This window comes from Pezoporus wallicus, unplaced genomic scaffold (assembly GCF_028554395.1).
Source record: "Pezoporus wallicus isolate ANWC-B61680 ecotype Strahan unplaced genomic scaffold, APGP_CSIRO_Pwel_v1 contig_8517, whole genome shotgun sequence".
Lineage (NCBI taxonomy): Eukaryota > Metazoa > Chordata > Aves > Psittaciformes > Psittacidae > Pezoporus > Pezoporus wallicus.
The window spans coordinates 1290163-1308254 of record NW_026635263.1 but is presented as its reverse complement, the minus strand read 5'-3'; the positions used below and the strand labels follow the sequence as shown (position 1 = coordinate 1308254).

Here is an 18092-nt window from a genome sequence, read left to right as displayed (position 1 = left end):
AAAGCAGGGTTTGGTTCAGCTGTATAAATGCTCCCCTGGTGCCTTATAGCTGTGTTGTCACCATGCAGAAATGTAAAGTATTGTTAATATTCCACTTACTCTCTTGCTCCCTGAAGTATAATGTGACATTGTGAAGTACTGTGTAGTAGTGGTGGTGAGTCACAGCTACTCTGGTTTCATGTGCCATAATGAAATTAGGGTATCTCAGAACAAAAGAGCGCCTGCTGCTGTCGCAGCCTGGGCTTGAGGTCTTCCTGATTTTGGTGACAGTTAAGGGAGAAAGAGCAACTTACAAAGCTTACCTGAAGTTGTTTCTTCAAGAAATGCATGTTTCAGCATAGCCAGAGGGTTTTACTCACCGAAACCTTCTCACAAATGAGGAAAGAGCAATGTAAGGTTCAGTGTGAACATATTTTAATTTGGAAAGAGTTTCTTCTTCCTTTGGTGGTGTTCACATCACCATGACCCACCCTGGGGAGCTCAGGTCACCCTGATGTGCTTGGCAGCGGGCATAGACTGAGCTCAGGTCAACACTTAAGGCAGATAGTGTGCACATCTCTGCTGCATCTTCTGAGGGTGGAAAATGGACTGGAGAAATGAAAGGGAAGGTGTCACTCCAGTCTCATGCTGGGTGAAAGTGGCAAGGGTCACGGGTGTTTGCTTCAAGTGGCACAGCTTTGTGCAGGGCTTGGTGAGCTGGGGTTGATGCTTTTCCTCCCCTGGGCAGAGCAGCAGGCAGCTGGGTGCATGTGCTGCCTGCAGGATGGTATTGCAGTTGCAGCTATGAAGAACTAGAAGTAGTTAGCAGAGAACAATGTGTGTCCTCGCTGTTGCGTGACTGCTGTGGCCAGTGAAGGCCAGAGGGTTCCTGCAGTGCCATTATCTCGTGTGGAGGCAGGAGGGAAATGATAAGGCTCAGACGGTGCCATTCATGGTCCTCACACACAGCACAAGTGTGAGTCCCTTTGAAGCTTACTTGTGACCCTGATGAGATCAATACCTGGGGCTGGCAAAGAGGAGGCAGAGACACAGGCAGAAACCTGGGAAAAAGGACTTTGAAAATAATAATAAGCCCTATCGCTTCAGGCGCAGGGGAGAAATATTACCTCCCAGGAGCCAGGTACAGTACACACAGAAGAGTTGTGACTGAAACCCCCCTTGTGTTTTGCTGCTGCTGCTTGAAATCAACTCTGTTTGCTTTCAGAAGAGGTGTTTTGTGTTTCTGTGGTGACATATGGATCCCAATCTTGCTAGGAAGCAGCAGAACAGGACCTGGTCTGATGTGCCCTGTGGTCTCCTCTGTCACTGATGCATCAGCCCTGGCTCTGTTTCTGCCTCCCCACTCTCAGATCAGCCTGTGACTGTTGAGGGCACGTAGGTCGGTGCAAACTTGCAGGCTGAGCCCTGCACTGGTGCTGGATGCTGACACCTTTGCTCCTTCTCTGTGACAGGGATAAAGGTCCTGCCAGCTGCTCAGTGAGATTCGATGGGGCTCGTCTGCTGGCCCTCCCAGAGGGATGGGAAGGGTCAAATGTACCACAGGCTTCGCACGGAGCTGCCCTCAGCAATCCGGATATTAACAGTATTGCGACACCAGTTAGAAGAATTAGAAGGGTCAAATTCCTTCAGAGTGTAAGATCATTGAACTCTGCCATTTTAGATCTTCAGTGAATCAGGGGCAGTGTTTTGGAAGGCCGACACCTTAACACAGACCTATTTAAAGGAGTTAATGTGTGACCAGCTACAAACCCTCTAAAGCAGGCAAATGGCCGCCCTGTTGGAGCTGGTTTTGGCAGCTCCAGTGATGCTGATGTGAATCCAGAAGGAAGCAGCTGAAGGGAGAAGGATTGCAGCTGGCTTGCATCATCTGCAGAGCAGAATTAGGCCCTTTCTCTGCAGGTTGCCAGCAGGATGAGTACCCAGGGTTTTCTCTAGATATGGATGTCCATATTCTGAAATGCAGCCAACATCCTGTTACTAAAATAAACCCCACAAATGTACCGTGTCTGGAACCATTGCGATTAAGAGCTACCAAATAAGAAAACTGTCAGAACACAATGGATTTATGTCAAACGCTCAGCTGTTTGAAGAGTGTCCCTTTCTTTTAAGAGACCTTACTGCTGGCTGATGTCCAGATACCATGGAAAATCCACTCCCCTCTGTAAAATGTGGAGTTCAGGATACAGCTATATTAAAAAATAAAGAGCCTTTTGCAATTATATTGGGTTTTATTTAAGTGCCATACCACAGGATCAGATGCTCAGAGCCATCAGTGGATGCAGCAGAGGGATTTGGGGTTTGTCAACACCAAGAAGAAACCTGAATAGCCAGCTTCAGATAGCTCCCCTTTGTGTGATGATCTGACAATGAAGAAAGTGACTGTATTCTGGAGTAGTAATTGCATTAGCAAAACATGCCAATGATCTTAGACTGGAGTGACCCTTACTGCAGGGTAACCTCTCTAATGGGTAACAGAGGTGGTTTTTCTGTTTAACCGCATGGAAGTTCTCAAGACCATCCTGCTGAGTGACATGGCTTCCCCAGACCCAAGAGAACTGGTGTTCCACTGCTCTCTGTGTCTCCAAGGTATAATTAATCTTCAGTAATGTCAAAAAACATATTGACTAATAATGTCTTAAAATGGTGATGGCTGGTGATGCAGCTGCTGCACTGGAGCCGTTACAGGACCTGCAATTGCACAGCTGCCAGAAAGTCTGAGCTCAGGAACAGGCAGCTCTCAGCAGCCTCTAATCATCCTGGGTGTTCTTATTACCCATAACCTCTATTTTTTGGCATGGACTCTGACATGAACAGGACTATTCTCACCATTATTTGTCTCAGCTCGCTAGTCCAGACATGCCTCTGTAGAAAAGGTTTATAGGGAAGCACGAAACTGATGTTTACAGTAGATGGAATTTGTCCAAAAGGCAGTTGCCTGCTTAAAAAAAAGAGGCAATGAGAAATCTAGTGTCTCAGTGGCACCAGCACGCCTGGCAGACCCTCCATGTCTCTGCATTGCTGCCCATCCGCTGTGGTGTGCTGCTGCCTGTCTGCGCCTTTGCAGCACTGTGTGAGCTGGGAACTAACCTGGGGCTCCTTCTATGTCCTGGAAAGCTGTCTTCCCCAAAATGAAGTCTAATCAGCCTGCTTCTCTCTTCTGTTGGGAAACAAGAGATTTCTTTGATGGCTTCCTTTATGCTGTAGCTTCAGGGTAACTCAGCTGCTGCTGTTTAAAAACCACCCTGAGCATACAAATGAAAGGTCCTGCACCTGGGCTGGTGCAATTCCAAGCACAAATACAGGCAAGGCTGGACCAAGACTGTACCAAGAGCAAACCTGAAGGGAAGGACTTGAAGGTGCAGGTTGATAAGAAGTTCCCCATGGCCCGGCAGTGTGCGCTTGAGCCCAGACCCTTCCCCCAGAGCAGGCGTAGCAAGTCATGGAGGGGATTCTCTCCCTGTACTGCACTCTGGGGAGACTCCCCCTGCAGTCCTCAAGCTGGTGAGCGCCCATACCCACAGCTCGGTACTACCGGCTTTGGGCAGAGGCTTCCCGGTGAAACAGCAAGCACGACCCCAGCTCCACGGGCCACTTCTGCTCCCTCCTCTTGGGCTGCGGCACCGGGCTCCGGAATCGCTGTGCGCGGCCGCCCCGGCAGGGGGCACTGGTGCTCCGCGGGTCCCGGCGGAGCCGCGCCGGCGGGTGGGTGGAACGGGAGCGCGCCCGGGTCCCCTTCCAGCCGTGCGCGGAGGGTGTATTTGTTGTGTTCCTCGTCGGCAAGAGCCTGATGAACGCTGGGAGGGGGGGACGCAAATCCAGGAAAATCCAAATATGTGGCAAATTCTTGGGCAAAATATTTACTAGATACTTTAGTGAAAAACACAACGTATACTGCCAAAGGCGATGCGGTGTGAAAAAGAGGACTTGGGATGCATTGGAGTTAGGGAAATGCAGATTGGTGCTGCCTTGTAGAGACAAGAACCTGCTTATTAAAAGCCCTGTGGTGTTGTCCTGCTTCTCTAATTCCAGTGTCCCAAGCTGGCTCTCAAATGGGCATCCCGAATCCATGATTCTACTGCATACAGCCAAACATCCCCCATCAACAAGAGCCCTGCAAGTGCCTGTGTGGGTTAACCTCAGCCTGGTCACCCCACACACCATGATGTTGTTGGTAAGAACAGATCCCTCCGTCTATTTTACTGTTCTTTAAGAGAAAGAAATGCTTTTAACTTGTTGTGTACTTCAGCGCATCTTAGTTCTGCTTTCTTTGTTAAAAACAGGGCCAGGCAAATTCACTGCAGACATAAATACTGTTTTTACAAGAGAGTATTTATCTTGCCATATGGGTTGATTGAGTTCAGGGCTGCAGACTTAAAACCCTGCCCTGAAGAGCCCAAATACTTAATTAAGGCAGATAAGGCAGGACAAATAAAACCAAGACAAAACTCCTCTTGCTTTGAACCTCCTCTAGGGAGCAGGTCTTGGCAAAAGAAAAGAGAGATTGTAAAGCTGTAGTAATAATAATAATGATAATTAATTGTATTTATAAAGCATCCCCTAATGGCTCTGAATGCTAGACAACGATTTTCAGTACAACTGAAAGCAGCAACAACAAAAAGCCAAATAAGGACATGTTGTAAAAATAAAGGTGTCTTTTTCAGCAGCAGATTTAAGAGTGCTGCTCTGAGGCTCTTGCAAGCAGTACACGGAGGTGTCCAACCCAAGCACAGCCTTTGCTCCCCCTGTGTTTCTGCAGTGCCCATGGAGTTGTGCATCTCTGTAGAATACATATGGATGCTCCAAACCAAAACCCCCAAACTTCAGCCCCCAAACCCATCCTCTGTTTTCACGCTTACATGTTTCTTGGTGTGTTAGAGTGGAGGATACGTGTTTGCATGCTGAGGTGTTTTCTGGTGAGGACAGGCAGGTCAGGATCTGCAGCATGGACATGCAGACATCAGTCCGAGGTAGCTGAGCCACAGTGAATTCTGCAGGCTTGCAGATTACAAACTTTGATTGCCAAGAGCAAACACATTTTGAAGCCTGGTTTGCATGTCACCGTCTACGCTTTATTTCCTTGCTGTATTCCAGCCAGCCAGACGGTGTAATTCAATGCAGCCAAATTTCCTCGTGTTTACACTTCTGGATTGGCTTTCAGGATTTTCCTGCCTGCCATTGATAAGGGTAAACATTACATTTACACTGGATTTTGAAAACAAAGAAGGAAAATGCTCTAGTTCTGCAGGCTTTGTGAAAGCTTGCTCTACCCTTGCTAACCCCCAGAACTGCCAAGGCCACCACTAAACCATGTCACTGAGGGCCTCATCTGCAGTGCTTGTGAACACTTCCAGGGATGACGATTCCACCACTGCCCTGGGCAGCCTGTTCCAATCCCTGAGCACCCTTTTGGGGAAGAAATTTTTCCCGATATCCAATCTAAACCTCCCTTGGCACAGCTTGAGGCCGTTACTTCTTGTCCTGTCACTCCCTACTTGGGAGACTGACCCCCACCTCACTACAATCACCTTTCAGGTACTTGTAGAGAGCAATAAGGTCCCCCCCGATCCTTTTCTTCTCCCGACTAAACACCCTCAGCTCCCTCAGCCGCTCCTTTGTGCGGGGCAAGGCGAGCTACTCACCCTCAACCATGGCAGCGGGACGGCGCGGTGAGGCAAGGCCTTCCCCTGCCCAGGTGGGCACCGGCCATATCCCCCACCATCCCTCCTGCCATCCCTCAGCCGGGCGTCGGATGGGCTGAAACCTGGGTGAGGCCCCCGGGGCCTTGGCCCACGGCCTGAACGCTGCCGACCCCGGCGCTGACGGCCGGGCTGGTCTAACCCGCGTGTGGGGAGCCGCGGGGAGCCGGGCCGGGCCGTGCGGGGCGCAGGGCGGCGCTGCCCGAGGCGGAGGCGGGCACGGGGCCGGGCGGAGCGGCAGCGCCCCCTGTCGCGGCTGTGCTGTGCTGGTCTGTGCCGGCGCGGGCTGCGGTGGTGGCGGGCGGAGCGGAGCGGGGAGCGCAGCGGAGCGGGGCGGGATGGCGGGCGCCCTGTCGGAGGTGCTGGGAGAGGTGCTGGTGGCCGCGGACGGGGAGGAGGTGGCGGTGTCGGCGCTGGCAGCCCGCGGGGTCTCGTTGGTGGGGCTTTACTTCGGCTGCAGCCTCGGCGGCCCCTGCGCGCAGCTCGGCGCCAGCCTGGCCGCCTTCTACGGGCGCTTCAGGGGGGAGGCGGCGGCGGCCGGGGGACAGCGCCTCGAGATCGTCTTCGTGTCGGCCGAGCAGGAGCAGCAGCAGTGGCAGGAGGCCGTGCGGGCCATGCCCTGGCTGGCGCTGCCCTTCGCTGACAAGCACCGCAAGGTGAGACCGCGGGGCCGGGCCGGGGCGGGAGCGAGCCCCGGGCTTTGTCTGGGTCCGACGGGGCTCGGCCGGGGCCGCGTGGCGGTGGGCGCCTTCCAGAAAGTTCCCGGGGGGAACCGGAGCGGGCCGTGGGGGGTGTCGGCCGCCGTCCCGCGGGGCGACGCCGCCTCGCCCGGCTCCTCCGGTTCCCGGGGCCTGCGCGCCGCAGCGGGCGGGGAGATGCCGCCGGCTCCGTGCGAGGAGGGGAGGGGAGGACCCTGGCCTGGGGGTGTCGGTTTTAGGGGGGGTCCCCTCAGAGGAGCGGGGTCGGTGGGTGAGGGGTGTGAGGAGCCGCTCCTCGGGGCTGGAGTGTGGGAGCAGGGCTGAGGGAAACGGGCCTTGGCGTGGACAGGGTGCCCGTGGGCTCCTGCGTGGGTCTGGGCACAGAAGGGGGCCGTGTCCAGCTGCGGAGTGGTTGAGGAGCGAGTTGGAGCCCGGCTCGTCACGGAGCTGCCGGGTGAGTCTGTGGGATGTCGTTTGCTGTTTATTTAGCACACACTTCACAAGTTACAGCTCCTCATCCGAAGAGTTTCATCTGAAAAGCAGATAACAGACAAAAAGCGCTCTGTAAGACCCAGGCAAGGAAGGCTGTGAGGGGCAGGAAGGCAAAGGCTGGGCTTCCCGATCCCAACAACCTCGCAACGTTGGTAGTTTAAAAGAACCAAGCACAAACCCCTCTTTACAAACCTAATCTCTGTCAGCTATTGAGTACGAATTAAAAAGATGGTGCCCCACAGTGCCGTTTCTAAGCGTCTTTCCGGCTGCTGATCTGAGCGCAGTGGACGGGCATTGTCTCAGCGCTTGGTAAACTCTCTGCTTCAGGAGGGATTGGGATGAAGTCGGGGCCAGGGGGTGGCTGAGCCCCCTCGGGCATACCCCGTGTATGGGATCTGCGAGGCTGTGTCGGGATGAAAGGGACAGTTTCTTCCTGGTCGTGGCTCTGAACCCTCCTCTGCCGGCACTTCGGGCTGTTAATGAGGCAAAGGAGTCATTTAAGGGAAAGCTGGCTGTCGTAGGGCTGCGCCGGGTGATGTCCTTTCTGCTGGGAAGAGGTGTGTGTGGGTTGAAGCCCATATGGCTTTTCTTTCCTCATTTGCTGCAGGTTTTTGGTCACTTAGACCCCTGCAAAAGCTCTTGTGTGTTTAATGCCGTGTACCTGAAGGATGCTGCTGAAGGCCCTCAGTTTGTCCCTTAAGCCCAGACACTTTTAACTGGGAGCTTGCATGAGTGGTCACAGGTTGGAGCCTGAGATCAGCTTCATTATAAAGGGGAGTTGCAAGAGAAGCTTCGTCCTTCAGAGAAATTACAGTTTAATTCCAGTTTCTTTAAACACAAACCCTGTTCCTACGGGGACTTGAAAAGATAGTGGTTCCAATTAGTGGCTAACCATTTCCCTACAGAACCTTTTGGATTATTTAGGTGGTGGGGCTTTTGCTTGACATACTTGCTTTAAAAATTCCGCTGCAATGTAGTTAAATGGTTGAGAAATCATAGAAGTGGGTGGTGGCATTCATTTTACATGCCAGCCAGTACTTCCATCTATTAGATTGCAAGAAAACATGAACTAAAAAGATTATGGGGTCTTAAACTCTTATTTCAAGAAGCTCTGAGTTAGATTCAGGATTATTTTTGTGCAGAGTGTAAAGTAATTGAAGCTCGTGCTGTATATTTTCAAAACTAAGCAGATGTGATATGGCTTTGGAGGAAGCTTAATCTGTGGATAACAGAGAACCTATTTGTAAGTTATAAGGGCAATTATGTCAGGATATCAGATTTCTAAACAGGAGATTTATAACTTGTAGTTCAGGCACTTAGAAGTTCCCTTGTATAATAGGCTGATTTTTACATAGTTGGGTTAATGACCTGACTCTCCAAAAAAGCACAGACTTTCTATTTTTCAGAAACATGCCAGCAGAGGCTGGGAATGTCCAGCGTGTGTTCGGTACCTCCTGGGCTTAATTTACTGTAAAACAAAAGCATTAGAAAAATGTAGGCAGTCCTTTTCAGTTATGGTTCTTGTGCACTAAAGGCTACTCCTAAATCTGATGGGAGGCAAACCCCAGAGAATTATATAGATAAAGGGAAGAAAGGGATCTTAGAGATACGGAGTAGAGAGGGGAACATCGGGTAGGGAGCTGAACTCTGTGCCTCCCCTGGAGGTTGTAGAGCTAGTGTCCTTGGAGGTTTTGGGGCTTGGCTGGGCAAAGCTGTGCCTGGCAGGGCCTGGTGCTGATATCTGCAGGGCTCAAAGATTTCCAGACGTCCCTTCCAGCCGGTGCTTCCTATTGTGGGTTGGTTACCTTATCTACTGAGGATGTGAAAGCTTTGGGGAGAGATGGCTTCCTATCACATATTGGCTGTAGATCACTTTTATTGCTCAGAATTACTGAATAATATGGCTATTACAGTCCTGTTTTCCTGCTGAAACACGTATCACTGTGCACATTGTCTTTCTCAGGTGTACTTTGTGGTTTTTTACATTTTCTTCTTCCAAACTCTGAGCATCAAGTGTAGGTCTTAAAAACCAGCCTCCTTTCTAGGCTTGCAGTAAAATTCCCACAGTCCTAAAAGTAAAATAGCATCTTACTCTTATGGTTATTGGTGAAATGAGTATGAGTTGTCAAAGAAAACAGCCACTCTTTGTTGAATGCTTCAGTAACTCAATAATGCTGGGGTGCAGTTACCAAGGACATAACAGTCTGTGCATCTTGCAGCGATCAGTTGAATTTGAGTAACTTTACCATATAGCAATTTCTGTCTCCAAACCAGTAATAAAAGAAAACAGTACAAGTCAGCAAACATCTGGATGTGGGGAAAGCCTTTGATTAATGAGGATGATGGCATTATGCCTCTGTCTGAGGCACAGCCAGCCATATTACTGCGGTTATTTTTCAAGGACAAAGCCATAATGTGCCAAATGAGTTTGGAGGCCTTTACCTTGTGATAAACAGCCCTCAATTAAGCTGTTCAGCCTGGGTAGCTATACGTAACTGTTGATAACTGATTTGTTTTCCAATAATGCTTGGCATTGCTGAGCAGAACGTGAGGGAGAGATGTTGCTCTGTGTCTTTGTTTCATTTGGGGTTTTGGTTTAACATTACCCTGTTGTTATCTGCACGAACATCTGCTCAAGTTCTGGAGATTTGATTTAATAATAGCTTTAATTCCTGATTACTACTGAGGACCTTGGTAATGTAAACAGTCTCCATTTGTCTACATGGCCTGATGTCCGCCAGCGCCACGACGGGGCAGGACCCTCCTCTCTGTAGGAAGGATCCTAGACTTCTGGTGAGCTCTAGACCATTCCTGATGCAGTCTGCCTACACTGAGGATGAATTTAGGTGCTGTTTGTGGGCTTACACCATGCAGGCTTTTGGAGGTGAGCAGGAGCGTGTTGTCCTGCTGTGCTGTTGTGGGACCTCTTGGTCATTTCTGCTAAAAAATAGCATAAATTGGCCTACTGTCAATTCTGAGAAGTGCCTACTGTCAGTTCTCTGTCAAGTGGGTCCTCTCATATGAGTCCATGTGGTAGTGAGAGAAAGCAGGGTTAGGGTGCTGGAGGAGAGGCTCTAAGTGGGCCTGCACTGGGAGAGGAGCAGTTTATCTTTTGCAGTTATTTGCTTTTGATTTTGCTTGTTCCTTACTTGGCCCTGTTGTCTCCCTCATTCTTTTTAATCTTGAGTTTTCCAATTACACTTACTTGGTGCATCCACACAGCGCTGCAGTGGTGTAGGGTCTGTGCTTTGCCTCTTGTGTTTGTTTTCCCTTACGTTTATGCATCTGCTTATGTGTAGCCCAGATTCTTCTTGGGAAGGCAAACCCGTTTCCCTCTGGAGCTGAAATGCTTCTGCTCTGGTTTTAAATAAATGGAAAACATGTTGATTAGGTTCCTGTGATTACTCAGGCAAGGATGTGAAAACAGTTTGAGGATCTCTTTGCTCACATTGGTAAATACACTTTGGCTGGGATTAGTGGTCCTTCTTTGTCTTACAAGTTGGATTTGTATACCCTGCTGTATGTATTTTTCTCCCATGTTCACATGAAGTGTGTCTTTCGCTGATTGTGTAGCAGAGACATGTGATCTTTCTCTGTGTGTGAAGATCTCTGTTCTGTCTCGCTGTGAGGAGGGGGAAGGGAGCAAGTTGGTAGTTTTGAGTTTTGTTTTAGTGGCTTGACTACAATGGTAGGTGATCTGAGTTGGAAGAATGCCTCTTCTGTGCTGGGAGTACATCTTCCTCAGCACCACATTAAGACAGTGGTCTTAATTGATGGGTGAAATGTAACAAGCCTCTTGTGTCTGCAGATATCTCTGTGAAGTCTTTTACAACAAATACTCTTTTTTTTTTTTTAAATAATGTTCTATGTTTCCCATCACCTTCCCAAGAAAAGAGCATTTTCCTTCCCTCTGCTTAAAAACGTTGTCTTCTGTGGGAGCCTCTCCTAACAGGACACCAGCTGCTAGTTTTGTAGGTAGTTTGTGCAAGAAACGCGTGGAGGAGGTAGAAATGTCATTAAATGAGGCTACATGTTTTTTTTTTGTGGGGGAGGAAACCTCAAACCCTTGATTATGGTTTCAGATACACCCTGATTTTCAGGGACTCGTAAGTTTTCCATTTGCAGTCGCCATCTGCTGAGATCTGGGAGACAAGTGGTCAGCACAGATGTGGGATTTGTCTTACCAGAAAATTTTGTAAATCACTTGAAGCAGCTTTTGAGTTGCATCATATAAAAATATCTAGGTAATCACTTTCAGCTGTATTCCTGACTTTGTATTTCTGGGGTGGGAATGTATGTGAAATCTTTGGCTCATGGAGATGTAGATTAGAAAAATATGGTCTTTTCATGACATAAGGCTATTGAGTAAGAAGCGAGGCATTAGCAGCACCAACTGATTCTTTGTTTGCTTTGAAACTCGCTGGTTCTGAAACATAAGAGTGGGAGATGTATGAAAGGAGCAGAGAGAAGCCCGTGTGCTGTTTTTCATTGTGGCATCTTAATCCAGATGTTGAAATGAAAACATTCATTTTAAAAATGCATGCTTGACAATTTCATTTGTTACTCTCAGGTTGCAGAACTAAGCATGCAACCTCACTTTTCAAAGTAATCAGTGCACAGCTCCTCTCCCAAAACGCATTCTTTCAGGAGCTGAACACGTAACAGCTCTACAAAAGAAAGTGCAAAACAATGGAGTGTTATTTCTGTGTCATTTTGGAGAAGTACAACAGTGAACTATGACTGAGGAATAAGCTATTCAGTATTTCCACATTGTGTGGATGACAGTGAAGCCAAAACACTGTCTAATTCTTGTTGATGCCACTTTTCCCAGTTATTTCTAAGTATGTTTTCTACAGCTTTGCAGTGATCCTCCATAGAGTTAGCAATCATCTATGCCAAGACCCTAATCCTCGTAAGCATACACTGCTATCAGTAGACGGCAAGTCGGGGGCTGTGTCTTAGGCCTGCAATAGTTGCAAAAGCATCTCTGGCACCTTTGGAGGTTGGATTTCCCTGTGTATCCAAACCTGCCCAAGCAGTGTCCCTAGGGGAGAATTAGTATTTTAAATGTCTTGCTGATGTGTTGTCTGCTGTGTTGCTTATTGCATCCTTCAGTTGGGAATTGCCCATGTTTGAGGGCCTGCTCTGAAAGTCTTTGGATACTTTTCCCTTATCAAATCCTCCTGACTTGGCAGTGGGGAGAAGCAGTGAGAGCTTTGGCTGGTCGTGCGCAGTTGGGTCTTGGAGTGAGCTCTGCAAATCCTGCCCCAAAAACTGACATGAGGTTTGCATTGCCTTTGGATGGTGGCTTCTTCAAGCGGTTTGATAACAGTTTAAAATGCAGTAGGCTGTCTCCTTGTTTAATGCTCAAAATGAACCTGCGTACCAGTGCTTATAGTTATTCCTTAGTACTGAGAAAGTTTGTGTGAAATCTGTTGTGAGTTCATTGTTGGCAGGTCTGGGTTTTGAGAAAGTGGAGGGCGTTTTGAAGCTGGAGTTTTTTGATCCTTTCTCATGGACATACTTTTAATGTTTCAAAGCAGCGTATGGCAGGGTTAGCTCACGCGGCTGGGGTAGGGTTTCACTTCTGAATTGCATCTGGGTAGAGCTCTCTGTTTGCATTCCTGTTTTTTTCAGCAGCGCTCCCAGCATGGAAGTTGGGGTATGGTTTTAATCTAAGTCAAGTCAGAAGATATTGCACTTCTTGGTGATTAGACCAGGGGGATTCTTGCCCCAGCCCCATGCACCTTCCTCCCCAACAAGCCAGATTCAACGTAGCAATTGTCTGCTCCTTATTGCTAGGGTTTTGATGTGAAGTATTAGGGATATAGGGAAACTGAGGGCATATTGGGAGGCTGTGCCACAGTGGGCTGAAATGTTGGGTTCAAGAAAACAAGTTTGAGCAGCGTTTGCCTGAGCATTTGCTTGGTGAGAAGCTTGTTGGTGCGCACGGATTGCTTCCTCCTCCTTCCCCTCCCCGGTTTTTATCAGGGAGACAAGTTCCAAGCAAAATATTCCAAACTGATATTTAATTACTCTTTAAAATGCAACTATTTGTCTTATCAGCCATGGGGATTTCTGTTTGCTGCTTTGATTTGACAGTTAGTAGTTTGTAATTTTTAAAAAGCTTACACACCCCAGGAATCTGTGATTTTTATGCTTTTGAAAGTAGAGATGTTGAATTAAGTGCAGCTTTGAACTATTCACGGATCATTTCAGGGCCCCCCGCTTTCAGCAGATAACAACCTGACTCCTGAGCTTTCAGGCTGGGTTGAATACTGAGTAGTCAGGACTTTATAGCTGCATGCATTCTCTAAACTGGTTCCATGGCACATCACAGCGTAATGTACGATACATTTGAAACATTTTTCTAGACAGATCACTTTGTGTTCATGCCATCTCCAGATAATAGTTATTAGGGAAGGGGGGAGTAATGCCAGCATGGGCAGGGTGCTTGGATTCATTATGACTTGGGCTTTGTGCTCATTAATTCCACTCCATTCCCATCTGGAGATCAGCTGGGGAGAGGGTTTTTCTCCCACACTGTCTTGAGCTACCTCTGCAGGTCAGCTTCCTCCATGCTGGCTGGAACTGCTGCTTCTTCTCTATGGGTGAAACACACAATTAGAGTTAAATCTCTGGGTCATGAGGTACAGACATGGCCAGTGGAGAAACTGGGATCAGGATGAGTTGATGAATAAGCAAATATACATATTAAATTCTCTTGTGGGATAGTGAATTACACAAGTATTCCATATGACAACATGAGCATCCTGTATGATAGCTGATCACATTTTCATCATCTCAGTTTTCCAAAGAAAATGTAGTATCTTACAATTTGGCTTAGAGTGCGCAGTTAGTGGAAGGGTGGAACTAAAAAAATGCAGGAATGGTTTCTGCATACTCTCATGTCTGTCTTTCAACACCGTGAACAATTGCAACCAACAATTAATATGTAAAGAATTTGTGGTCTTTATTTAGTGTGAGTGACTGACTGCTTCAGTTGCGTCAGGACTTTTGCAATCTGATTAAGGCCCTGCTTGGAGCTCAGCAAGCCCCTCTGGCCTCAGAACAAAGCAATGGGAGCTCATGCCGAGGGGTGCAGGGGTGCTGGCTCCCTGCCCAAGCAGGAGGTGCACAGAGCCTAAGCACCAGGGAGAATCTGGTTCATAAAGGATTCGCTTAAAATCACAGGTGCCATTGCAACTGTGGACACCAGGAATGGTGAGAGAAGGGAGAACATCTTCAGTGGGGTTGCAGGGAAGCAAACCCAGAGCAGAGCAAACCTAGAAGGCTTGTAATGAGGAAGGTAGTGAGCCTAACCTGGTGCTGCTTGGGGGCAAGGCTTGACAGCTCTCCGAGCTGTTGTGTGTGTTTTGCACCCATGAAGGTCTGCAGCAGTTGAAGCTGTCCTGGCCAGCCAGGGGGAGAAACTCCAGGGTCCTCCGGTGACATTTTGCCTGTCTTTGCAGCTGTGGCTAAATCCAGCCTGATTTTAAAATGCTTTAAGAGAGAAAAGGTGCAAAGGTCCCTATTTAAAATGAATTTGCCAAGAGTTACCAGGTTTTTATTGCATGTCTGAGGCTTAAAAAATAGCTGGTGGCATCCTCAGATGCGAGTGGATGCTTGGTGAGGCTCCCCCCTGGAAGGGAATGCAGCCAGTGCCAGGGTTCAGATCCTGCCAGGAGGGATGTCTGCGAAGCTGGGCTTTGACAGCTGAGAAAGGAGCACTGTTTTATGTTTCAGTGCAAGGATTTAAGAATCTGGGTGAGAATTAGGTAATGTTTGCAGAAGAGAGTAGAAAGCAACTGAAATGAATTGCAACTGCATGAGTGAGCCGGAGAGAGCAGTTTTAGTTCTCCCTCGTTCCCAAGAGATTCCCACCGGAGAGATGAAGTCATAGCCATTACTTCATTAGCGTTAACTCAGGATGCTGACAAATGAGCCCTCTTGATTTGTGCTGGGCCGGTTGAGAACACTGCATGGGCTCTTGCCCCATGCTTCAGCACTGCTGCCCATGCCATGATGCTGGCAGAAGCACACAGGAGCTCCCAGCTCAGTGTTTCCTTTTGAACTGCCACCTCTTCGTCCCACATGCCAGCTCCGAGTTGGCTTCCACTAATCCTGCCGTGCAGAAGGCAGACGCTGAGGGGTAGGTGAGTGTGAGCAGCAGCCTTGGACTCGCCAGAACCTCTCCATCAACACCCAAGCCTGTGCCCAGTGTGGGGGAGCGTTAATGGTACCCAGCGGTCCGAGCCCTGCTTCCAGAGCAAACACACGGGTGTAGGATCTCACCCTCACAACTCGCAGCATTGCCATGGGAGTCCTTTTCGAACTAGTGTGAAATTTATTGTAATATGTGCTGAGGATCTTATGGCGGATCTGAGCTGCTAAATCCTCTAAACCTGAGCCTGCGACTTCATTGACAGGGCCTCTCACTTTGCTCTGCTCCAAGCTTATGGTTTCACTGCTCCAATATTTTTCCATACATGGAAGCATTCCTGCCCCAGCCTGGGCTAATCCTGACATGCCACTGCATCTGGATGTTAGCTCATTTCTTGCAGCTGACACTATGCAAAGGCAGATGTCTGAATTTACTTTTGTTTAAATAGATTTAATTCAACTGGCAAAAGTCTCACCCCATAGGTAAGTGGGAGGAAATAAAAAGTGGTTTTCCATTTTTTTGACCCAGGGCTGTTAGGGAGGGATGAATTGGTCACTGGTAATGCTGTCCTTTGGAAATGTATAGTATTTAAACTGCAGAGGGGTAACAAACTATGGGTTTGTGTCTCAGGCACAAGCTGGACCTGTCTCCTTGCTGTGGCTTGGTCAGTGGAGATGGGTCCCTGCCTATCCTGTTGGAGTGCGCTTCTGGTCTCTGCTCTGACAGCTCTTCAAAGGCTCCACGCTATTTAGGGCTTATTTAGTGGCTAGGTGAGGCTGGGACTGGGACTGCTGTGCTCTTGCAACTGAGCCCAATGCCTTGGTCATACAGGAGAAAGAGATGCTTGTGCTGGTGAGCTGCTGTTTGAGCTGGGGCCTGTTTATAATCCCTCCCTCACTGGGGCAGGTCGTAAGTTTCAATTAAATGTCTGTAAGGTTCTTTGCAATCCTCTGCTGAAAGGCCTTGTGTAAAGATAATGCCTTTGAATAAAAGCTAGAGACCTTTCCTACCCGCTGGGAATGAGTTGGAGCTGAAACAGCGAGACCCAAGCAGTTGAATCTGAACAGATGTCAGTTCTCCCCCACTTTGATAGTTCAAAAGGATTGTTCTGCTTCTACCCCAAAAAGGAGAAACAGTGATTTTTTTCGTTAGTGTTGCCAGGGATCTCAGCTCCATCCCCTCCTGTTCACTGCTAGTAAAAAGGTTGTGTGCTGGTTTGGAGGTGTGCATAGGGAGTTTTGGCTGTGGGCTGTCTGATGTGTTTGCAGTTCAGCATCCATTTGCCCCTCGCTGAGGGTCAAGGCCACACCATGAGTCCCAGTTTGTCCTCTCTTGGCTTGGCTGCTGCTCTCTTGTGTGCAGGAATAAGACAACTTAAAGGGAGCCCAGAGAAAGACAGCAAGGGTAAAACAGATTTGAAATGAACCAAGCTCTGTGGGAAGGAGACAAAGTCCAGGTTTGCCGTCGGAGCTGTCAAGCAGATGAAACCTCCTTTGTGTGACTGTTCCAGCCTCTGAGAAGCAACTGAGTCCAAGAGCTGTTGGGGCCCATGGTGCCTCCAGTCCCTCTGCTTACCCCTCCAAATCCAGCCTGTGGTCTGGATGACAGCAGCACTATGCTCCTTGTGCACGTACTTGTTTGATGGGATTTCAGCATCAAACAGGTCACCGGGGGTTAGAAATGTCCTACCCCCACCCCAAGTTTTTCTGAGTGCTGTTCTGTCACTCTCAAAGCAAATCAGGCTACAAGTCCTGCCTTGCAAGTACTTCCTGGGTGTTTAGCTTGCAGGAATGCACTTCTTTTATCAACTGATATCTGGTGCTTTTAAGAGGGCAGGGAGCTCTGCTTGTTTCCTTCTGAGAGGCTGATGACTCTACAAGCTTATTTTTTAGGGTGCTCCCTTCTTAATTCAGGCTTGTGGTTGTCAGAGGTCTCATTGCTGTTACATTACAGGCTACTTGTAATGAGCTCTTCCCTGTAATCTTTGTGCTCAGGAGCTTTGCAAATAGCTGCATGCATTAGCGAAGTCCTGCTGTCTTCATCAGATGGGCAGGGAGCCTGGGAAGAGAGAGGTCTGGGATATGAGTGAGTGACCAGAGCAGCCACTGCCACCATGATTCCCAGGTCCCAGCTCCCCATTTCCCCCGGAGCAGCCCAGTCTCGCCAGCCCCACACAGCTCATGAGCTTGTGCTCTGCTTCCCTGCCAGCCGCTGCCCCCCGCTGCTGCCGCCATAGTGCCGCGTGCTTTCAAAATCGGTTTGTTCCAGGGTTAGGAAAGACCCATTTTTGTGTCCTAAGCCCTGGATTTCACAGACATAGAAGGGGGAAAGGTCTTAATACCTGCAGCTTGATCCGCAAGCCTGAAAGCATGGGAAATTTTTCCTAGGAAGATTTGCTGCCCAGCTTTCTAAATGCAAGCCTGCACAAATACCGTGTGTTCTATTCCTGCAATGGGTTGTAGCAGCTGGATGCCTCCCACCAAGATTACTGATATTTAGGTCTTTGATTTTGGCGGAGGCACACAGCAATAAATTAAATGAGTAGGGGAGTTTCTGAGTGTCGTACAGATGGTGGGAAACTTGAGGGCAGAGACTACTTAAGTGCTAACGTATGGCACAGCTTTGACTTCTTTCTTTTTTAAAGGAATGGAAAAAGCTGTAGCTGCTCTCCCAGCAATTTTGCTTCCCCCTTGTCTTCGAAGACCCACAGACCACATCATTTGCAGTACTTTCTTGATGGTCGTCCTGTGCATGCTCCTGCCTGCCAGCACCGTGATGCCCTCATGCCTTTCTGTCCTCTTGGGAGCCTGATCCTCGCTCACTGCGTGCTTGGGTGCTCTCTGTCTTTGGTTTTCTGCTGTTTTGGCAAATGCTGGGAAAGTCAATTGTTAAACAAGATTTCTTGAACCTTTCTCAATCTTCTACTTTTTCCTCACCAGGTTTGACCTGGTTTAGTTTTTGTTTAGCTGTGGGGATTGAAGTGGAACAATTTCATTCCTTTATCCACCTCTGTCTGCATTAATTCACTGTGTCTCCCGACAG

General features: G+C 48.6%; 1 protein-coding gene across 1 annotated transcript in view; it reads left to right on the top strand.

Moving 5' to 3' along the window:
* Positions 1-5975: 5975 nt before the first annotated feature.
* Positions 5976-18092, top strand: part of NXN (nucleoredoxin) — a 51195-nt gene continuing 39078 nt past the window's right edge. The window contains exon 1 of the mRNA XM_057415790.1: positions 5976-6352. Within this exon, the coding sequence (XP_057271773.1) occupies positions 6035-6352 (318 nt within the window). The 5' untranslated portion in view covers positions 5976-6034. The remainder of the gene's footprint in view (positions 6353-18092) is intronic.